Source organism: Anolis carolinensis, chromosome 1, assembly GCF_035594765.1.
Source record: "Anolis carolinensis isolate JA03-04 chromosome 1, rAnoCar3.1.pri, whole genome shotgun sequence".
In the NCBI taxonomy this organism is placed as follows: Eukaryota; Metazoa; Chordata; class Lepidosauria; order Squamata; family Dactyloidae; genus Anolis; species Anolis carolinensis.
In genome coordinates, this window is record NC_085841.1 from 245,574,892 (window position 1) to 245,599,380 (window position 24,489).

The window sequence follows — 24,489 nt, forward strand, 5'->3', positions numbered from 1 at the left end:
CTCTTTGAACATTACACAAAATATGAATGTAGGTATATATGTGCTCACATACTTCACATACCAAAGTATAACATAATCAAATTATTAAGAGCCCATCCAAGAATTCACAGATCGAAAGAGATAAAAAATATTATCAGTAGAAGAAGGGAAACTGTGGTATTAAGAGCATCTCATATTCTAACTTGTGTCTGAAACTGCATACTATTCAAAATAGGAAGGAGGTGACTTTGATATCAAAGTTATACTCAGGAAAGGCATTCCTTTGTATACGTTTAAAGATATTTGGGGGTCTTTTGTCTAAGTATTTGAAGTCTGGCTTTTATTTATTTTAAAGAATGATCCTAGTGCTAATGGTGCCAATGTTTTTTTGGGGGGGGGGGGGGGGGTTGCAGAAGAAAGACTAAAACTTTCTGTCATCATTCATTCATCTTTCTTCAGAAAAAAAATTACAATTTTTCTAACTTCTAACTACAAGCCAATGAAAAGTCATAAATTTATTTGAGGGGACATTTTCACCCAGTCTCTAACTCAAATATTTTGATCCAGCACTAATCTAGAGCATTGTTTCCATCAAGATTTTTATATAAAAGATAAGGGGGAAAAAGGAACCTTCAAGTCAAAAAGTTACAGTAGAAGGATATGAAATGGATAAAGTCTTCCAGATCTTCAGCTTGCAAAATCAAGACAGCACCACCAATATGCAACACAACTCTTATGACAGTTTGGCTCCTGTTAAACATACAATTTTTAAAAAATGAGTTAACTTGGTCTTATTTTTCCCCACTACTTTGTTGCAATAGCTGTGTTGCTACATAGTTAGCTTGCACACTTTACCTCTAGCATATATCACTCAGGTCCCATATGAAATGATGAATTAAATGGGGCCCAAAAACTAAACAGTCAACCAGAAACTAAACGATCAACCATGCATGTTATGAGGAACTTAGATAGAACACACAGTTGGTTGAGCTGTTACGCATTGACTGTTGTGGTGCGTTCAGACGAAAAGACGAGATACTGCAGTTGCTGCCCATCTCTTCTGTGCAAAGTGGGTTCTTTCCAAAAGGATGGGGGGGAATTCCAAAGAAACTGATGAGTAAAACAACATACTGTATCATCACCAGCATCATCTGAAGAGTTTGCTAGATGAAGTATTCCCGTTTGCACTCACTCACTGTATTCTGCAAGTCAACATCAGCTTTAAAAGAACTCTCAAGGTGTTCTGGGTATTCTTTTTCCTTTGTCTGGTTGTTCCGATGTGTTTGTTTATGCTGGTAAAGAAATCTGCTCATAATGGCCACAATACAAAAGATGATGAAGATGACCACTGCTATAACACCTGGAGAAAATGGGGAAACAATGACATAAAAGGGAAAAGAAAGTGAGGATTGTAGTTCATTAGCAGCACAGATTTCACTTTCAGGGGAACAACATCATGTTGGGAAGCCTGTGGTTCTCCCTAAAGATCTGCTGCATTTGTAGTTACTCAGATTTTAAAATCAATTCTACCTCATTGCCTTGTTTCTCTAGTGTCACTAGGGAAATATACAATTTCGATTGCACTTTATCTAGTTCTCAGCCATCTTAGTAGTGGTTGGTGAAACAAGCCCATAGTCATTATGTGCCATTAGAATAGACAGAATTGTGTTGTGCTGTGTTTTACAGCAGCAGAATGGAAACTAACTACTAGTAAAATAGATTAATTTGCTCTTCTTCACTTCCTGAGTGTTCCCCTTCTGCCCTGTAAAGGTCCTACCCAACTTACCAGGTAGGGAGACTGAGGTTGCAGATACTTCTCTGCCCACCATCTTCTTTGGCCATCTCCTCCCCAGGGTTTCTTGCAGTTCACACACTGGCTTGGGTGCATGAACCTCGTGCTTCAGTCTGGTTGGCTCCCTCAGGTGGACATCAGTGAAGTCCTCTTCACTCAGGTCCACCCACATCCTATTTTTTGCCTGGCCCTCAGTTGCTTTCTGGTGCTGCCCACTCTCAGTTGCTGTGTATAGGGATCTTCCTATAGTTTGGCGGGGGGGGGGGGTGCAGGTAGCCTGGACTGGCGTTGACCAGGAGCCTGCCCCCTATGACCCCCCTACCAGATTGGGCATCTTTAGCTCAGACATGCCCTCCGGTGTCCATTCAGTGGCACCTCATCATTGTCGTTGCTTCAGCACTTGGGCTGGGTGATGCAGTGATCCAGGACCCATGTGTGTCTAACAACCCTATTTTCAGCTGTAATCAATACACTTGTTGGGTTTGTTATCCCAACCTATATGTGTCTTGTGTCATGTGTTGGATTAGGGAGGTGCCTCCTCTCGCTCCCACCACCCTCGCAGTCGCGGTTGGTGGGGACGAGAGAGAGGGCCTTCTCCGTCGTGGCCCCCCGGCTTTGGAACTCGCTTCCTAGAGAGATCAGGCAGGCCCCCACCCTCCTCTCCTTCCGTAGGAGCTTTAAAACCTGGCTCTTTCAAAAGGCCTTTGATACTTAATCTGGTGTTGGACTGATCGATCTGCCCATTTTATAATAGCCCCATTCTTGAGGTGTTGCCAATGCTATATTGCACTTTGTCCATTTTAACTGTGAAATTACCTTCCCCATTTCGGCCCATTTCGGCACATGTTGCACGTTGCCTGGGTTCTATGAATTAGTCTCCAGTGTTAATATTGTATGTTTTATGTTGATTTTAACGATTGTTTTTACTGTAATTGATGTTTTTATTGGATAACTGTTTTATTGCTGTGTTTTGATATTTGATTGTTTTATCGGGCAAGGCCCCATGTAAGCCGCCTCGAGTCCCTTCGGGGAGATGGGGCGGGGTATAAAAATAAAGTTATTATTATTATTATTATTATTATTATTATTATTATTATTATTATTATTAAATGAAAATTCCATTGTACAGAATCTTCCTTACCTGATGTTAGGTGAAGCCCTAAAATTTACTGAGTACAAAGAAAAAGGCTACAATAATAGAGATATATTTTTATATAGGAGTTACTGTATATACTCATGTATAAATTATAAATATTAGTGAAACAATCACCTACTTAAACCTGAGTCAACTTACCTATGGATCAATATAAGTAAAGTAAAGGTAAAGTTTCCCCTGACGTTAAGTCCAATCGTATCCGACTCTGGGGGTTGGTGCTCATCTCCATTTCTAAGCTGAAGAGCCGGCGTTGTCCGTAGACACCTCTAAGGTCATGTGGCCGGCATAACTGCATGGAGTGCTGTTACCTTCCCGCCAGAGCGGTACCTATTGAACTACTCACATTTGCATATTTTCAAACTGCTAGGTTGGCAGAAGCTGGGGCTAACAGTGGGCGCTCATTCCGTTCCCCGGATTCAAACCTGTGACCTTTTGGTCCGCAAGTTCAGCAGCTCAGCGCTTTTACACACTTCGTTGCCGGAGGCCCCTCAATATAAGTACTATACCATAATTCTTGTCAAAAAGGAACCCTTCCTTCTTTTGGTAGAGTGGTGAAAGGCATGAGCATAGTCTGTCTCAGGAGAAGCTATAGGAAACACTAACCTGAACCTCCCTATTCTCTCTGCCATGATTTTACTTTTGGCTTTTTTGAATGCCTTGGTGGGGAAATGGCAATGGTAACCAAGGGCCTGCTAACTTCCTGAGGAATCCCTGGTGCATTTCCTCTCTCCTTCAACTTATTCACAGGTCATATCAAAATCTATAATTTTGTACCCAAAACCTACCTTCCATTTACACATGAGGTCAATTTCTGCATGGGTTTATGCAATATGCAGATTCTTTGAGTGATCATATTTTAATTATAATACTTTGAACCACAATTAGTGAATTAATTTATATTCACAAGGGTTGCAGATCATGTTGTGAAGTGGTTTTATTATAATGGAGTTATACATTTTGTGTGGTTTTTATGGATTTAAGACATGTATGCTTCCAAGCCTATCTACGTGCAAGTGATTGCTTGGGCCACTGGATTAGGATGATGAAGCAGTGTGTTTATGGTGTGAGTTCAGTTTCTTTCTCTTATGCACTCCGATTCATAGTACTTAATTATGAAGACTAATGGGCAATAAGGTTTGAAGATTCATTGCTTAACAGCCATTTGAAATAGCAGTGGATTGAGCCAAAGAAGATGATTCCTCAAGAACACATGGGGCTCTTTTCGTTTAAGTGGCTGGGCATGTAGTTATCTCCTTGGGTGCATTCTGCAGTGAAATGAACTGAAGCAGTATTCTAAAATATTCTAAAGTTGTGAACAGGCCATGAATTGTATTATATATTTGTCCGTCCGTCCGTCCGTCCTTCCTGCCTGCCTGCATGCCTGCCTGCTCTATTCCTGTTTCTAATAAATCTGCTTCCTGTTTGTTCTGAACACTGAGGTTCTCCAGGGCTATAAGTCAGTTGAACATGTTTTAATGAACACATAAATAGAGAGAACACAGATACCCTCTCTAAGCTTTAGTAGAAACTTGTATTATTTTACTTTGAAATTCTAATACCCTTGTGTCTCTTCTGCAGAGAATTCAAACTTGGTAGGGAGGTGCATAGTGGGAAGTATAAATTTCTCTTTCTGATTGGTTGCAACTTGAAGGAAAGTATGGAAATAAAAGACTGGAAGGAGGAGATCTCACAGTAGTCCTGCCATCTATACACATAATAAAAGTGAAAAATGTGTATATGTGTATGTGGCGGAGATGTCCACTTACACAGACAGCCTCCCACCTCCACAAACAGCTATAGTTTCCACTGAGCAGGAGACACTAATGGCCCTCCCTCCACTGACATGCATGTTATAGTGAGTGCCATGAACATGTAGTCCAAACTCTGTCAGTGTCCTCCACAAACACCATTCTGCCCCCTATCCAAGTGAAGCCTTTCAAATGGGGACAATTTCATCCTAGATATTCTGTTTTTCCTCCAGAATGCACATCCAGGGATTCCTTAATTTGCATGACCCTGCCCACTGCATCTACCTTAACTCTTTCCTACCACTTCCTATGGCACACAGTTAATAGAGGAATTGAACAGCAACTGAACAAGAGATTTGGGGAGAATTCACCATGATTTATTTATTTATTTATTTATTACATGCATTTATACCCCGCCCTTCTCCCCGAGGGGACTCAGAGCGGCTTACATTCTGCCACGAGGGCCAGCAACAAATATACTATAAAAACAAAACAATTAAAACATGATAAAAACATGATAAAAAGTATACAAAAATTAAAACGCTGCAAAGCAGCGATATTGCACCATCCTCAGTCATTCACTACTGCTACAATTACAGATTTGCCACCCGATTACAATAGCCAATGAGCTTATTTGCTGAATGCCTGGGCGCAGAGCCAAGTTTTTAGTTTTCTTCTAAATCCCAGGAGGGATGGGGTTTGTCGGATATCGCTGGGGAGGGAGTTCCACAGCCGAGGAGCCACCACCGAGAAGGCCCTGTCCCTCGTCTCCACCAGCCGCGCCTGCGAGGCAGGTGGGATCGAGAGCAGGGCCTCCCCGGAAGATCTTAAGGTTCTAACGGGCTCATAGGAGGAGATACGTTCGGATAGATAGGCAGGACCAGAACCGTTTAGGGCTTTGTAGGTCAAAACCAGCACTTTGAATTGGGCTCGGTAGCATATCGGCAGCCAGTGGAGCTGGCTTAGCAGGGGGGTTGTATGCTCCCTGTAAGCCGCTCCCGTTATTAACCTGGTTGCCGCCCGCTGCACCAGCTGGAGCTTCCGGGCCGTCTTCAAAGGCAGCCCCACGTAGAGCGCGTTGCAGTAATCCAGCCGGGATGTGACCAGAGCGTGGACCACCGTGGCCAAGTCAGACCTCCCAAGGAACGGGCGCAGCTGGCGCACGAGGCGGAGTTGTGCGAAGGTTCTCCCGGCCACCGCTGAAACCTGAGGCTCCAGGCTCAGCGATGAGTCCAGGATCACCCCCAGACTGCGAACCTGCGTCTTTAGGGGGAGTGCGACCCCGTCCAACACAGGCTGTAACCCTATTCCCTGTTCAGCCTTGCGACTAACCAGGAGGACCTCCGTCTTGTCTGGACTCAATTTCAATTTAGTGGCCCTCATCCAGTCCGACACAGTGGCCAGACACCGGTTCAGGACCTGGACAGCCTCCTTAGTGACAGGTGGGAAGGAGTGACAGAGCTGGACATCATCTGCATACAGATGACATCTTACCCCGAAACTCCGGAATATCTCTCCCAGCGGCTTCATGTAGATGTTAAACAACATGGGGGACAATATCGACCCCTGCAGGACCCCACAGGACAATGGCTGTGGAGCCGAGCAGGTGTCCCCCAGTGCCACCATCTGGGATTGTCCCTCCAGGAAGGACCGGAGCCACTGCAGAACAGTGCCTCCAATGCCCAACCCGGCGAGTCGTCCCAGAAGGATACCGTGGTCAACGGTATCGAAGGCCGCTGAGAGGTCCAGCAGAACCAGCAAGGACACACTCCCCTTGTCCAGTTCCCGGCGAAGATCAGGATTTACAGGAGTTGTACTTGACCTACATCCAGAGAGCACTATTCACCCAACCAATGATGGATCTGGACTAAACTTGCCACGGATGATGGGACTTGCAGTACCTTCACTGATACGGTGACCCCCACCAACAATGGACTGAGACCAAACTTTGCACAAAGAAGCCCCATAACCAACTGAACATACTGCAATGCTTAGTGGGAATGGATCTTGATTTTGGGAGTTATAGTTCACCTACATCCAGAGAAACAGTGACCCCCAGCAACAATGGATAGGGACCACACTTGGCACAGAAAAGCCCCATGACCAACTGAACAAGAAGTTTGGGGAATGGACCTTGATTTTGGGAGTTGCAGTCCACCTGCATCCAGCGATACTGTGACCCCCATCAACAATAGACTGGTACCAAACTTGGCACAGAGAAGCCCCATGACCAATTGAACATTCTGCAGGAGTTTAGGGGAACGGACCTTGATTTTGAGAGTTGTAGTTCACCTGCCTCCAGAAAGCACTGAACCCAGCTGATGACAGATCAGGACCAAACTTGGCACACACCCAACATAGCCAACTGTGCATACAGGCCTGGTTTTGGAGGGGGGGAGGTTGACCTCAGGTCTGAGAGTTGTAGTTCACCCATATCCAGAGAGCCGTGAATCCAGCCAACAATGCCAAACTTGGTACACAGACCCAACATGGCCAATTGTGAATACTGGCAGGATGTGGGGTGATAGCCCTGGGAATCTGGGAGTTGTAGTTCACCCTTATCCAGACAGCACTGAACCCAGCCAATGACTGATCTGGACTAAACTTAATTGATATTACTTAACATCCCAAAACAAACAATGCCTTCTTCTAATAACCCGGGCGCCGTCGGGTCCCCAAGCTAGTACAAAATAAAAATAGTACTGAACAATCATCAGTACATATGAGTCAATAATAACTAGTAACCACATTAGAAAAACACTTCATGCTCAGTTTTTTTAAAACAACAACAACAACAACTTACCTCCAATGACAGCTGAATCACTCCTGACGGCATTGGTGAGTGGTTCTCTCTCATCTACCTTCCCAAATGGATCTATAATAATAAAGGATACAAAGATCAGTCTGCATAAGCAATATCTCTCAACAAGCATTATACTCCTGAAAATCAGCCACCAAAGATACTTTCTTGGCAGTAGGTATTTTGGTACACAGAAATAGCTTACCTGATCCAAACTTGTGAGTTATCCTTCTTCAGTTATTTCAATGGCCACTCCAAAAGTCAATTCACATGTTACCCACAGTTGCCCACTTTTTTCCCCTTTCTTTTTTTCTATCCAGTCATGGAAGGTTGCAAGTAAGTAGAGCACTTGATTGAGAAGGCTTCTTATCCCTTCTGCTTAGATTTCTCTCTCACAAACACACCACATAGAGTTTGAGTGCACACTTCTATCTCTAAAGGAATATATATATATGTCCGCCCACCTTGTGAAGAAAATGTTTTATTGGGGGTAGGATTTTAACAGGATAAATAGAACATTGAGGAAGGGTTAAGTATTTCGTAAATTGCTATTCTTCATTTGGGAAGGTGAACTAGTGGGACCATGAAGCAGACAAGGTCTGTGGATGTCTCCTCTCAATTTCTATTGCCTCTCATTAGAGATACCAGTGCACATTTAAAGTTTAGGAAGATGCTGCATGAAACTGAATTCTCTCAGCCCTCCTCACTTGAAGTCAAATTATTTGAAATGGGATTAAAGGTGAGACTGTTATTCAGCGTTTGGGATTCTTGAGAGCAAAGCAAATTGCCAAATCACTAACCCATATTTTCCTACTTTCTACTGTAGCCGGTTTGTGAAAGTAACACAAATTCAGTGCAGTACCAAGAGATGAAAGAAATACAAGAATAAATAAAAGAGTAATTAATTTTTTAAAAGTCAATAAATATATGAATGCACTGGAATCCATTTGGACTAGAACAATCACAAGGCTTGTGTTACAGTGCTATGCTCACTTACTAAAACTAAGACCCATCGAAGCAGTGAAATTTACTTCTGGATAGACATGAGCAAGGTTTTGCTACTAGAAAAACAAATGTTAAGATGAATAAGAATGCCTTGACAACAGGTTTTCACTGAGATGTATACCTAACAATTCCATAAAACGGATGGCTGAATGGCATATACAGTAGATTGTCGTGCAATATAACACATTCTGCTGGCTTGGGCTGGAATAAAGTGGTTTGATTCCTCACTTTGTGACAAAACACTCTGATTGGCTGTAAAATATGGACATTTATCTACACCAGTATGATTGGATTATAACTTACAAAGTTGAGGTGGTGACACAAAATGGGAAGAAGCTGAACTAACAACATCTATCTGAGGCGTGTAGGCAGAGAATCAACCATTTGGAAGTGAGATGAGTAATATATTACTCTTTGTCAGTCCAAAGCTACAAGCTGAAATCTGTTCATGAGTGCAATGCATGATATACGATGAGTTAGATAACAGAAAGATCCCTGTACATAATATCCTGACTTCTTATTCTAGTATAGAATACTGTCTCAACACTACTATGGAATGCCAGACAGTTTGCATATATAATCCCATCTACACTGAATTCAATGGTGTAATTAGGTTTGGGTATGGTGATGACCTTAGCTTTCTACCTGTAGGTTTCTATTCAAACTAAGGAGTGATAAGTCAATTCTAGAGATTAGTCCATACAAGACATGCTTGGAGTACATATTCAATCCAAATCAACACAATTCACATGGGTGTATACTTACTAATGTAAGTATAAGCTCAGCCCAATTACAAACGAAAGACGATAGGAAAGGTTCCAAACCAAAATGATTAATAATCAACCTTGAAATAACAAGATCAGATACATAAGATTGGATGAAATAAGGTCCAGTTTATTTGACCTATTTACTATTCAAGATTAGAACCTGAAAAACTTGATAGAGGGGGAGAACAACCTGATTGGTGTCTTAGCAAGGGTAAATGTCTGAGATAAATAATCCCCAGTCTCCCCTTGGATGAAAATATCTGACCCCAAGGACAATTCATTTTTTGGTATTGTTCATCCCAGACAGTTGTATTTTGAAAGGTAGACCTAAGGTGCTCTCCTCATGGCAAGGCCCAGAATTCAAAAAGAGAGAGTCAACTTCCATATCTCTCGCAAGGACCAGCTCCCAGGCTCAGAACTCAAGGGTGCTATTCCAGGGCCCAACCCTTCACTAAAATGGTGCAAGGTGTAACATTTGGCTTTCTCCCCCAAGACCTGCCAGTGAAACCTATTTAAAGACATCACTCGAACCAATTCTCTGTTCCCTGGAAACATTATGTGGTAAGCAAAATGCATCCCAGAAGACAGGGAAAAATCCTTTCTGGCTTTGATAGGTAACCAGATAAAAGGTACAAGCAGGAAGAGGGCCATAAAGGGCAACCAAAGCTTTAAAAGCTTTGACCCACCCTCCCAACATGCTCATGAACCAGGTTGTTTAACCTTGGTCTCTATTCAGAGTGGCCATCAAAGATGCTCCTTTACTTGCAGTACCCACAGCTATGCAGTTCTGGGTGCAAAATTTTCTGTGTATGAATATGTCTTGATACTGTTAGATTACTGACTGTAAGGCTTCAGGAAGAAGGAATATATCTATGTTTAGAGATTTCTATACTTTCTTTCAACAAAAGCCTCCAAAGTCAATTAAAAAGCCAAACACAACAATTCAGAGAAGAAAAGAAATAAAACAGAGTATGCCTAAAAAAAAATAGCAGCCTCCTGGTTAGCTTATTCTAACACTGAGCTATACTTTAATTCTATGTTTTGTATTGAACAGTGCCTTGTTGACTCATTAGCTCTGTACATAACAGCAATGCTGAAAAACAAAGCCCATTTTTCTTTGTGAGCCCAATGGGATGTATGCACGCAAGCTCTGACTTATTCGGTTAGGGCACATGTCCCCCACAGGCAGACTGGCTAAGAGAATCCATTACAAACCAGCACATGAACATCAACTAGCAAGGAAATTCCCATTAGTGTCTCCTCTGCATTCCACATATTAATTGCAGTGTGCCAAGAGATAGAGAAATTGTAACTGGTACATTTTTCATTGTTATATTATTTTCTTTCCTTTCTTTCCCCTATTTTGCAACTCAACTGTAAATACATTTTGCAGGGAGACAAAATAACCTAACTCATCTATGCACCCCATACCTTTGAAATTCTGGCCCTAAGCTTTTCTCACATTGCTAAAATGAATCACAGAAACACAGTAAACACAAAAGGGTTGAAATAAAGTTCGGAATGTGTTGAAAAGCCTATTTGATAAAGTATATCAAATAGTATCTTTGTACTAGAAGAAAGGACTTGGACTGACACAAGGTGGGGGCATTTGATTGTTTTGATTGTTACTGATTTCTCCTATTTTGTTCCATATTGTGTAATTAGTTACATCAACCTTTGGAAGTACACATAATAATAATAATAACTTTATTTTTTATACCCTGCCTCCATCTCCTCGCAGGGACTCGGGGTGGCTAACATGGGGCCAAGCCCAAAATTCCACAATAAACAAAATAAAATACATTCATAATAACACAAACATCATTGACATTTAACATTGCATAAATTAAACTAAACATTGTAACAACAATATAGTGGTGAATAAACCACCAAATATAAACAATAGAGCAGATTAAAATAATAGAAGGCTGGGCAGTAGTGCAAAGAGTGCATGATTAAAATCTAATGAGGTAGATAAAAATGCTGTAGTGAAGAGGAGAAATCTGAGGTGGGAATAAACTAGGATAGTAATTACCAAATAGGGCAGGAAAAAAAAACAATACATCAGGCCCGGTAATATCAATGCTGAGAAAATTATTCTTGCGCACTGGAAGAGCCAGGTTTTCAAATCTTTCTTAAAGGCTGCCAGGGTGGATGCCTGGGGAGTGAGTTCCAGAGCTGCGGGGCCACAACGGAGAAGGCCCTCTCCCTCGTCCCCACAAGCTGCGCTTGTGATGGGGGTGGGAGTGAAAGGAGGGCCTCTTCGGTGCGGGTTCATAGGGAGAAATGCAATCACGAAGGTAGGTGGGTCCCAAAATGTTCAGGGCTTTGTAGGTGATAACCTGCACCTTGAATTGGGGACCGGAAAATGATCGGATGCCAATGGAGTTCCTTAAACAGGAGGGTTGACTGCTCTCTGTAAGTCGCTCCAGTTAGTAACCTGGCAGCCGATCGTTAGACCAATTGTAGTTTCCGGGCCGTCTTCAAGGGCAGCCCCATGTAGAGTGTGATGCAATAATCCAATCTAGAGGTAACTAAGGCATGGGCCACCCTCGCAAAGTCAGATTTCACGAGATACGGTCGCAACTGGCACACAGGTTTTAATTGTGCAAAGGCCCTCCCAGCCACAGCTAACACCTGAGTGTCAAGTGTAAGCGATGAGTCCAGAAGGACCCCCAAACTGCGGATCTGGAGTGAAACCCCATCGAGCACAGGTTGCCACCCTATATCCTGATCTGACACAAGGCTGATGGACCTCTGTCTTGTCGGGATTGAGCTTCAGTTTGTTCGCCCTCATCCAGCCCATCACAGCAGCCAGGCACTGGTCCAGTATCCGGGGCGCTTCCTTGGAGTTTGGTGGGAAAGAGTAGTAAAGTTGGATGTCATCCGCATAGAGATGGCACTAAACTCCAAAATCCCTGATGACCTCTCCCAGCGGTTTCATGTAGATGTTGAACAGCATGGGGGACAGAAGAGAATCTTGTGGGACCCCACAGGTGCATGGCCAGGGGTTCGAGCAGGTGTCCCCCAGCTTCACCGACTGAAAACGGCCCTCCAGGAAAGACCGGAGCCACAGCAATGACGTGCCCCCAATACCCAACCCGGAGAGCTGACCCAGAAGGATACCATGGTTGATGGTATCAAAAGCTGCTGAGATCTCCAAGAGAACCAGAAGGGTCACACTCCCCCTGTCTAGTTCTCTTCAGAGCTAGACAGTCGTCTCGGTACTGAACCCAGGCCTGAAGCCGGACTGCAACTGGTCTAGAGAATCAGTGTCATCCAGGAATCCCTGGAGCTGGGAGGCCACCACTCACTCTAGAACCTTTCCCAAGAAGAGGAGTTTGGAGATCAGTCTGTAGTTGTTCAGTATCGAATGATCCATGGATGCCTTTTTTAATATTGGCTTAACTATCACCTGTTTAAGGCTAGATAGAAATGTTCCCTGTTCCAGCGATAAGTTTATTATCTTCACAAACCAATCTCCAAGTCCTCCGCTGGTCGATTTAATTAGCCAGGAAGGGCAAGGATCCAGAGCTCACATGGTGGTTCTCACCGCTCCAAGGATCCTGTCCACATCATCAAGCTGCACAAACTGAAACGAATCCAGCAAAACTGGACAAACAGGTGCCTCAGTTACCTCATCTGGCATTGCACTAAGGCTGGATCCAACTCAGAGAGTATCTGAGAACTCTTCTGCAAAATGGTGCGCAAAATCGCTGCACTGGGCCACCGGGCTGCTGGGGCTCTCCCCATTCCCAGGGAGGTGAACAAGCTCCCCAACAACCCAGACCAGCTCAAATTATATATTTGTTGCAGACGTTAGGCGGGCAGTCAAGAAGATCTTCCTAGCTGCCTGCAGAACCGCAGAGTAGGCCTTAATAGCAGCTCTAGCCTGTGTTCAGTCAGGGACACTACTAGTTATCCTCGAGCGGTGCTCTAGTCTCTCTTCAACCATTTCATCACTGCCAGCTCCTCAGTGAACCAGAGAGCTGGGGCGACTCTACGTGTCGCAAAGGACGTTTGAAGGCGTTCATGTCTACCGCCCTGGTCATCTCACCATTGTAGTGATCAGCCAAGGTGACAGGATCGTCAGCCTCCATTACAGGAAGATCCCCAAGAGACCTCAGGAATCTGTCTGGATCCATAAGCCTCCTGGGGCAGACCATCTTAATCGGTCCACCATCCCTGCTGAGGTTCGAGGACATGGTAAGTCTTAAACTGATGAGATGATGATCAGACCATGACAATTGAAGAATATTTTGCTCTTCCACTTCGACCATGTCACCCTCCACAACAAAAACTAGGTTGAGTGTATGACCCGCCTGATGGGTGGGACCAGTTATTATCTGGGACAGTCCCATGGTTGTCATGGCAACCATGAAGTCCTGAGCTGCATTTGTTAACATGGCCTCTGCATAAATGTTAAAATCTCCCAGCACTACCAGTTGCTGGGAGGCCAACACCAGGCTTGAGACCACTTCTGCTAGCTCAGACAAGGAAACTGCTGTGTCGCAGGGTGTACGGTATGCCAGCAGAATCCCAAAACTGTCCTGGGTTCCCACCTTCAGGTGGATACACTCAAAACCTGACGTTTGCAGAATGGTGCATCTGATCAGGGAGATGGACTGCCAAAAGACAACCGCAACCTCTCCTCCCCGCCCCCCCCAGGCCTGGCCTGCTGATGCACCCTGAAACCCGGAGGACACAGCTGGGTGAGATTTACCCCCTCCCCCCACTTGTCCAACCAGGTCTTGGTAATGCAAGCCAGATCTGTTTTTTTGGATAAACAGATGTTTTATCATTGACGGATCTGGCATTTAACAGCAGGACCTTCAGCTCAGGGGGTTTGCCCAACCTTCCCCAGGGTTGCAAGAACTTTGTTGCACTTTTCCCTGGGATGTTGGTGACCATGTTTCCCCTCCCCTCCACACGACCTCAATGGTTTCCCCCCAGCTCTGGCCCTCCCCACCCAAGGAGACCAGGATGTCAGGGCTGATATTTGAGAGTGTTCGTCAGCTTTCCAGGAAGGGTGGGTCTCATTTAATCCTATTCTGGGAAACAAATGAGGATATTTTTGTATTGGGGTGTTTAGGGAGTCATCCAAAATACTAAGGGGACTAAACAGAAGCAGAATCTGTGAACGGGATTGGGGGAGGGCTGGGCCGGGTGCAAAGTGGTTTTTTTTTGGGGGGGGGGTCTTGAGGTGGAATCTTAAGCAAAGGGGAGGGGTTCTGTCAAAAGAATCACAAGCACACACTTTCTGTACAGTTTTCTGTACAGAATCCTGTACAGTTTTGGGGGTTGAATTGCAACCCAGGAATAATAGGGAGAATCTGAGGATCTGTAAGGACCCTCCTAATATTAATGCCCCAGAGCTTTAGTCGAGGTCTATGTGTGAGTAGCTCTTTAATTTGTAAGTTGTCTTCCAGTGTTATTAAGAGACATATTGAGCGGTCACATGATTGATAGTCTCTGCAGAGCCAGGTGATAGACTCAAGTTTGATCTCAAAAGTACTCCTAGAAAGTACTTGTGCCAGAGACTTCTAGACCACTCTCCTAGAAGTCCATTTACCCCTATTTAGTAGTGAGTCTGAAATTTCAAGTGCTAACTTATTTGGCTGCAAGAAATGTTGATCATGATGGAATTTATTCAACAGCTGGACATCAGACTCAGGTGTTGTATTGAACCCTGTCCTATGTAAACTCAAATTTGTTTCTGATGGCCTAGCCCTCCCTTGCCCCCTTTTATCCCTGGAGAGTTCTCCCCCTTTCTCGCAGATCTTTGTTCCTATTGTTACATCTGCATTATAATCCTCACAATCTTTCCTTCCCTTCCCATCCATTTCCAGTGTCCAATTTGGTTGGTAAATGCAGTGTCCTCTTCTTTAAAGATGTTATATTGTATAGAGCTTTTTGCTATAAGGGAAAGAATGGTGGAAGAATCAGCAAAAACCTTGGTTGACCAAAAATGATAGCAAGAAAGCAGCTATTGGACAAAACCCAACAGTCTTGGCCTGTGTTGCTGTTGCTACTGAATGAAGCCAATTGGGCTGACTCATACAGATCTGTGCCAGCCCTGGACTGGATGTCATTAGCCCAATTTGGTTCTGGAGTTCAAAGTGCTTCAGATCAAACTGTGTGTTAAAATCTGTGGAAGTGAGCCAGACAATATGTCAATAAGATGACAATATGAAGGGAAACCACCAAAGTGGTGATATGTAGAAGGGAAGGAAGGAAGCTGGGCTTGTTTATAGACAGCTCTATTATGCAATCTGTGGTAAGAATCTCAGCAGCACTCTGCTGTCACAGTGCTTGTGGGAAGACATTATATGAGGTCAATGAAGTTATATAACCAGTCATTTCCTCTTTAATCCTTTTTTTTTCATTTATTAGACTCAGTTGTGCTAGTATCAGATTGTGAAAGAGCTATATTAAGGGATGGGGAGCTGTTGATTGTGATCAGGGCTGATCTTTTTGTGACATACTTCTTTCATTTTCCCTTGTCTTGATCAATAACCTAAATCTTCTGTGTCTTTCTTGTTATTTGTGAATTTTTGGTGTTTCTTTGTGCTGTGAAAGTCATTTGCATCCCACTGCTAATAGATGTTTTTGTTAGCTATTAGAATGAAAGAGGTTTATCTGTGCTTCCACAGAAGACTGGCTGGGGCTTCTTTGAATTGGAAGTGGATTCACTGTGGGCCGCTAATAGGTAGGTGTTTCATCACAAGATCATAATAGCATTAGCAACATTCTCCAGCACCATTTTTGTGTGTGTCAGGAGTGACTTGAGAAACTGCAAGTTGCTTCTGATATGAGAGAATTGGCCATCTGCAAGGATGTTGCCCAGGGGATGCCCGGATGTTTGATGTTTTACCATCCTGTGGGAGGCTTCTCCCATGTTCCCGCATAGGAAGCTGGAGCTGACAGACGGGAGCTCACCCTGCTCCCCAAATTCGAACTGCTGACCTTTCAGTCATCAGTCCTGCCGGTCCAAGGGTTTAACCCATTGTGCCAATAGGGGCTCCCCCCAACACCATAAGATGCAGAAACAAGATGTCTTGTTTAGAACAGGGCCAGAATAATACCAGCAGCCAAGGCAGTGGGGCAAGACCCATTGGGTTAGAACAAAGAGTGCTTATTCTCTTGGAAATGGAAGATTTTTTTTTGTAGTAAGGGGCTGAAATGTTAGTACATGATGGGGGAATGAAGCCTGGATACACGTAAGTATGGAATGCTGCTCCAGAACAACTAAGTTAAAACTAGACATTTTTTCTATACTTTTTTCTGTCTATATGAAGAAAGAATTAAGAGCTCTATAAAAGTGTTCTATTTTCATCTTCAGTCTGTAAACTGTTGTTCAGAAACGCCTGCTATCAGTATGCACTTAAATGAGGCACAATATGACTTCATCTCCAGCCACTTGTGGGTAATGATTATCAACATTTAATTAACATTTGTCCAGAATTGACACATGGAAACTTGAGACTTAAGATTAATGTTGTTCTCCAAGGTATAAGCGGCCTGATTGATGATCCTCATCTCAAAAGAAGTTCTGTATGCTTTTGGGGACCAAATATTAACCTGCAAATTAGTAGCTAAATGTCTACGGGAAAACACAACATGGAAGTTATAGGTGTCTTTGATCAATAGTCTAGTTTTGCTCTAACAGAGGCACTTAAAACACTGATATGCAAAATGAGGTCACTTTAACTAATGAATCTGAAAATACATAAACATTTTCTGTATTTCTTTATGTGAAAGGAGAGGACTCAGGAGAGACAGTGCCTTGATTGCTCTCTGATTGCTCCTTGATTTCAATAGTGTATGAGAAGGACCAGTTGCCTAGGTCAGTTAAAGCTTTTGAAAACACAAACCAGAGGGGAAGAGCACAGTGATCAAGAAAAGGCAATAGGCAGGCTCTAAGAAGGGGATAAGAGTTGGAAGAGGTAGGGCCGGGCTTTAGCACAGCAGGTTAAACTACCAGCTGCAGGAAATCTTGTTAATCAAAAGGTTGACAATTTGAAGCCTGGGTCAAGGTGAGCTCATGCCTTTAGCCTAGTTTCCACCTACCTACCAGTTTGAAAGCAAAATGTGAGTAGATAAATAGGTACCACTTAAAAGCAGGGAGGTATTTTAAGATGCTCATAAGGAAATGCGAGAAAAATGCTAGCGATTTGACCAAGGAGGAAGTTTATGAACAAAGCTCATCAGCAGGGAGATGGAGCAACAGCACCCCCCCCCCATGGCCAGAACCGAACATAGGCCTCCAAGATGCCAAAGATGGGAAAAGCCTATATAAACCTCTAACTATGTACAATTGCCTGCCTTGTCAGTGTATAAATGACATTGAACGTTTGCAGCATATGCATGTTCTGTGATCCATCCTGAGTCTCTTTTGGGGTGAGAAGGGAGGAAATATAAATACTGTAAACAATCAAATAAATAAATATAAATAAATAAATAATAAAATAAGAGGTGACATCATCAGGCATTTCTTCTTGATGTGAATCAGAAACAGCTATAATCCTGGATTTAAAGAATTTGTATATTGCCTTGCATACCTGCAATAAAGATTGTGTTCTATCCAGGAGGGAGCCTTATAAGGAATTAGAAAGTAATCTCTTTAACTAAAAGGAAGGCCAGGTAAATTTTCAAAGCAAAAAAACAAAACATAAACATGGACTAGCTGTTACTAAACAATCCTTATCATCTACTCCTATCACTTCATCTTTGCTGGTTTATTTACATTTTCTATTCCTCCTGAGGTCATTAATTCTCTCTGTCTATTCCCTGCATAGCTTCAGCTTCTTATTCTGAATCCACCTATTTACTATCACCTACTTTATCCCTATAGACTAGGCTTGTGCATTTCGGCTGAACCTTAAGCCGTTCTGCTTTCTGGATTCCAGGGGGCCTGCAGATCAATTTTTGCACCCTTCCCGAAAACAAGTGAGCACCCGAATAGCTATTTTTGGTCAGCAGCCAGAAAATGAGGCTTGATCTGGACATTGGTGGCAATGGGGTGGCTTCACAGGCTCCCTTTTCCATAATTTTTAGGGCCATCGTGATGAAAATAGCCACACTTGGAGGACACATCTACCACTGCTGGCCCACCTAGTTTCATAATGTTTGGTCAATTCCCTGAATTTTAGGATTTTCATTTCTTTCTAGAAATAAGATTTCCTTAATTTTTTTCCAAAACGGTGTCCCCCTGCTGGCGCTGCCCTGTACCTTCTCCAGGAACAGCAGCAGGGCATCATTTCTTCCTGCCAATGTCAAAGATGCACTTCCATATCACAGAGGCCACCCACGATTACACTTTCTTTACTAATAAAAAACAATAGCAGCTTCTTCCAAAGCTTTTGAAATTTGCATTTCTTGTTCTCACAACATACTGGGAGAGGCCAGCAGCCCACTATCCACAAACAAGCAAGCAATCAGCAAAACACTCCTATATGATCCAAAAATTATTAGGTATTGATGGTAAGTTTAGGTAGGTAGCTAGTTTGTCTAAGATTGAGGCTTTGCTGTTTGCTGGAGTTCCTATAATAATTATTAATAACAATAATCTTTAAAAATACTACTTTGCTGAAAGAAAGGAGGGAGGAGATATAAGAGAAGGTTTTAGTAGAGACTAAAGGGTGACTTAAACCAACCCTAAAAGAAAAGCACACCCACAAATGCTTTGCACCCCCAACCCACCCACTCACACTTTCAAACTCCCAATCCCATTAAAGAATCCAGAAAATAAAGAAAAATAAAGGAAAATAAAATAGATTCAATACTAGAGATTGGACTAGCCAAGCCAAAAGCTAAAGCAGTGGCAAGGCAATTTGACTGAAGCACCTTTCTCTAGAGCCAGATCACAACTGAGCAATGGAGGAGGCGTCACCCCATTAAATCGACACAGTTTGCGTAAGACACATCATGGCTTTCTTCTATTATGATTGGCCCGACAGGCAGGGCTCACAGGGAGTATGAGTATGCAGCAGCCTCTCTATGTGTGTGATCCTGAATAGAGCAGAAGGAGCCGTGACCAGCAGCCACATGGTATGGCTATGTCAAAAAAACCATGCGGCTGAGTCCTTGCTGATACAAGTGTCCAAAGAAGTCAAAGGAAAATGGCCAAAACAAATCCACGCACAAGTCTACTACAGACAGACACTATTCTGCCTCCTTATAGAGATTTATCCCAAAACACCTACCTGCCCACACATTCATTCTGCCACTCATCTAGCTACCTATATGATATTGTTGTACACTTAAAATAAAATGTATTCTTCCTACTTACATTTCACTGAGCTTGAATGAAAGCTGAAGGTTTTGCTATATTTTTCTACAAGGAGGCCAGGACCTTGGAAATACTTTGGTTGATTTCTTTACAATTATTTATATGTATTTAAAATATGTCACTTTGATCATTTATTTTTAGGTACTTGTGTGTTTCAGAATTCAAGTTGGCAGACCCTCATTTCTTACAAATATGGTTTACTCAATTAAAATGAGATTAGGGAAGTCACTGGAGGAGTTTACTGTAAGAAAGCAGATGGTAAATCACAGGAAAAGCTTCCCTGGTAAGGCCTTGTTGAATTCTCAATAAGAATTTTGCTCAAAGGGGTGCAGGATGCTCTCTTCTTAAATATACAGTTGTATCTCATAATCCAGAAGAAAATCTATACATGAGGGTTGAAATGTGTATGATACTTCCATGTCTGTTCTAACACAAATCAAACATGTTTTGTTTAATGATAAGGTGGGGCAAGTTTTTAAAATTATTTATTGAATTCATTTAGTGAATGTATATTTTGCCTTTCCTCCAAGATGGGATTCAAGAATGGGACACATCTGCTTGCCTTTTGATAATAAGTGAATAAAGTAATGTGGTTTCATAATTTTCTAGGATAAAATGTTCCATTTCAGTTGTTTCAGTGAACAAGGCCCTAAGTAATATTCATGTAATGCAGGGGTCCTCAAATTTTTTAAGCAGAGGGCCAATTCATAGTCCCTCAGACTGTTGGGTGAGGGCGGCAGATAATAGTTTGAAAAAAATCAACTAGTTCATATGCACATTGCACATATTTTAAGATAGAACATAAAAGGATATCTAAAATGGAGAACACTTTTAACCAACATAAATTTACCAGTATTTCAATAAGAAGTGTCAAGTTAATTGTTGCTTTAGGCTTAAGGAGACCCAAAGGCAACCCTATCACAGAGTTTTCTTGTCAAGATTTATTAGAAAGGGATTTGCCTCTGAATAAATCTCTTTAGGGCTGAGGGAGTATGACTTGGCTAAAGTCTCCTAGTGGGTTCCGAGGAACAATCCAAGGTTCAAACCACTACTCCATGCTTTCTGAATTATTTCCCTCTTTTTTCCTGTTTTTTTGTTACTTACTTCACCTCTTTTCCTATTTCCTAACTTCCTTCTTTTTTCTCCTTCCTTCTTTTTCCTCCCTTCCTTTTATTTCCCTCCCTCCCCTCCTCCCGTCCTCTCTCTCTCCCCTCTTTCCTTCCTTTTCCATCCCTTTTCCTTCCTTCCCTCTTCCCTTTTCTCCTTCATTCTATCCTTCCCTCTTTTTTCTTTCTTCTTTCCCTCTTTCCTTCCCTCCCATAATTTTCCCTCCTTTTCTCTCTCCTTCATCCCTTCCTTCCCTCCTTTTTCTTCTTCCCACCTCCTTCCTTCCTTCCTTCCTTCCTTCCTTCCTTCCTTCCTTCCTTCCTTTTTTCAGTTAATGGCTGTGGCATGAGTGGGGCATGAATGCAAGCAGTGTTAATGGTGCACTGGCATAAATAGTGGGAATCAGGGGGAAAAACCTTGACAGGCAGGATGTGGTCCCTGGGCCTTGGTTTGACTACCCGCGATATAATGGAAGTCGTGCACTATGTGCTGAGGAAAGCAAAAGCCGTTCAAGTGAACAGAGAAGGTGGATTAGAAAAAGAAAATAAAAGAAGACAGAAATATCAAAATGTGATTTTTCTATATTTTTGATCTTCTAGGGTACACTTTCTGAACTTAGGGTTTTGCTGGCTGGGAATGATGGGAGTTGTAGTCCAAAACATCTGGAGCCTATTCTAAGCTACTTGAACTTTAGATCCTTCCAATTGTCTGATTCACTGATTATATATATTCTCGTAGCATACAAATATAGTATTTGCATCATGGATTATCTACAAGGGAAAGCTGCATAATTATTTACAGTTAATATTGCCATTATGCTTTTTCTGTTTTCATATCAATTGGAAAACAATGATTGATATTTTTACTGATGCAAAAATGCATTAGTCCTGGGTTACGTTGAAAAGGCACCTAGGACCTTATCAAGTGTTAAACAGCTCTTATTCAGCATATCTCAATTTACATATGCAGTTATTTACACTACCCTGAGAGGATATTTGTTTGAACCCCTTATTTGTTATCTTAATGTATTTTTAAAAGTTCCTTTGTAACATTATTTTGCCTGCAGCTTATTACATTAATATACTTCCTGGAAGTTTTGGGCGATGTATTTGAGATCAGCCATTCCTGTGCTTCTGCTTGGTGGTAATACCAGCACTGCCGTATGACAATATGTTCTCCATCCCAACATGCAAAACACTTAGGATGCCCAAGGGGCTAATTAATCATGACAGGCAAAAATGAACTGCTGGGATCATCATGAGCATGTAATATGATTCTCTTGGAAGCAAGAAAGAAAGTCAGAGACAAGTTAGAGCAAGATACATGGGCAAGCAAACTCATGACTAGTATAAGTATACACATCTCTACTAAAGTCATTAAAGAAATATTCATGAATGTGACTGATATTGAGGACTCAAGGAACAAATTAAGTTACATGAAGAAAGAAAGCTTATCAAATGATGAGATGGGTATGGAAATATTGCCCAGGAACAGATGTGATGTTGGGGAGAGGCTCCTGCTACCAGTTGGTGAAGAAAATTTGGTAAAGTGTCATTGAGGATAAATAATAAATTTGTGGGTTGTCTGATATAATATCCACTTCAGTCCCTCAGGATGGTTAATGGGCCAAATCAGATCTTTTCTCAAAAATCCATATGTTATCATGAATACTAATACATTTTAGTGATGAAAAATATGCCTCAAATCATAAATCCATTTGAAAAAAATGTAGTTACAATTAAAGTGTATATCAGATTAGGACAAACATCTTTCAGTCAATAAAGAAGATGGGTTTAAAATACTGAAGATTAGGAAAAATGTATGTAAAAAGACACACACATTTCAATACAGTTAGAGGAAATACAGTTAACCAATAACAACTAGAGCTGTGCAAAAATTCAGATGCGGGTTGGAAATCATAAGTATTTTGGCACATTTGTACTTGCAATGTGACTTACAAACCCAGAGCCACCGCCCTGCCTCCCTGCTGAATGCAGATGAATCAAAACACCTATCTCCAAAAATTTAGGAAGAAGTTCATTTGTTTTTGTATATCTCTATTTGTCCGCTTGTTTTTGAGCACAAGCAACCTCTCCTGGGAGGCACAGCCAAACCTGCTCCATCACATGCTCTCCTCAGCCTATCAGGACTGAGGGAAAGGGAAAAGAGTAGGCAGAGCCCTGGCTGCTGGCATTTCTCTATTGCAACAGCAGCCAGCCAGCAGCCATACTTCCTCTTCTATTATTATTCTGAGAGGGAGATCGATCGAGATATTGGGAGCTAATTTTTGGTCCATTTGCCAATGATGTTGCATGCAGTCACCAGTTCAGTAGCCAGCAGCAGCCAGCTCACAACAACTTAGGAGCCCTTTAAGATCATTTTCCTTGTGTGTGTGTGTGGGGGGGAGTCCCTTTTACTAGGATTCATTTAGAGAGTGACTTGGCCAAGATGCTGAAATTGAAAAAAAATCCTAAAAATCACTGGATGTGTGTATCTTTTTGAAACTTTGGAGGAATTATGCCTTGTGTATGTTGTGTAGAGAAATTCAAGGGCATAGCTCTTGCAGTTTTTTTTTAAACTTATTCATAAAAACATGTTTTAAATTCCCAAAAATCAGTGGATGAGTGAAACGTTCTGAAACTTGGGGGGGGGGGGGTTGCAGTGGTAAATGTGTCCTACAAGTGTAGCAAGTTCCATCCTGATAGCTATAGAAATGACAGAGAAACTTTCCCTAGAATTGTTTTCATTGGCACAAATAGCAGATTAACTAGACAAAACATGAATGATTTTTTGGTGTTTGAGTTCGAAACAAAATGGACTTCTGAAGATACTTTGGAAACACTTCCAGGTAGACAGTTAAATCACAATGTAAGAACAATACTAGATATAATAGAGGTAGATGAACAAGATCCCAACAGAGAGCTTGCATTGTTACTTCTTGATGTTGAAAAATCATTTGACAATGTTTGCTGGGAATTTATGGATAAAGTATTGACTAAATATGGAGTGGGCCAACAATTTAGAAATGGAGTGGGTGAAATTTATTCTGATCAAAAAACAAAACTAAGGATAAATGGTCAATTGTCAAATTGGATAGAAATACAAAAAGGAACAAGACAAGGGTGCCCACTGACTCCCCTCTTATTCATGTGGATGTTAGAAATACCAAATATTAAGATTAAGGACGACGGACATATCAAAGAAGTGAAAATGAAAGGGCAAAAATTCAAAGTTAAGGTATATGCGGATGACATGGTGTTCAGTACAGAAGATCCTATAAAGATGATACTAAATTAGATATAAATAATTACTAACTATGGAAATGTGGCAAGCTTTAAGATAAATAAAGAGAAATTGATGTTTTTAACTAAAAACCTCTCAACAACAATATTGATAAACTGGAGAGTTTATCAGCATGTAAGGTCACAAGGGAAGTTAAGTACCTAGGAATATGGACAACTAATGAAAACAATCTATATCAAGACAACAATGGAAGGAGGTCAAAAAAGATCTGGAAAGATGGCATAAGATCCCATTATCATAGTTGGGAAGAATAGCAGTGCTAAAAATGATGATTTTTACCAAAAATGCTGTTCTTATTTCAAAATGTACAAATAATCAAGGGAGTGAAGGTCTCTGAGAATGGAGAAAGGACATGGTCACATTTATATGGAAGGGGGAAATGCTAAAATTGTGTGTAAAAATCTAATAGATGCCAAAGACAGAGGAGGAGTAGCACTTCCAGATCTCAGGTATTATTATGAAGTCGTAGGTGTTGTAGTTGGGCCAAGGGGCAGTAATGGTTCTATCGGTGAAACAGCTCGAAGGAGGAAAAGGGCTAACA

At 42.0% G+C, this 24,489-nt stretch overlaps 1 protein-coding gene across 1 annotated transcript in view; it reads right to left on the reverse strand.

Moving 5' to 3' along the window:
- Positions 1 to 373: 373 nt before the first annotated feature.
- Positions 374 to 24,489, reverse strand: part of cntnap5 (contactin associated protein family member 5) — a 482,960-nt gene continuing 458,844 nt past the window's right edge. Inside the window, exons 23-24 of the mRNA XM_008110020.2 lie at positions 7,479 to 7,550; positions 374 to 1,339 (exon numbers count right to left, since the gene is read on the reverse strand). Coding sequence (XP_008108227.2) covers positions 1,143 to 1,339; positions 7,479 to 7,550 — 269 coding nt within the window. The 3' untranslated portion in view covers positions 374 to 1,142. The remainder of the gene's footprint in view (positions 1,340 to 7,478; positions 7,551 to 24,489) is intronic.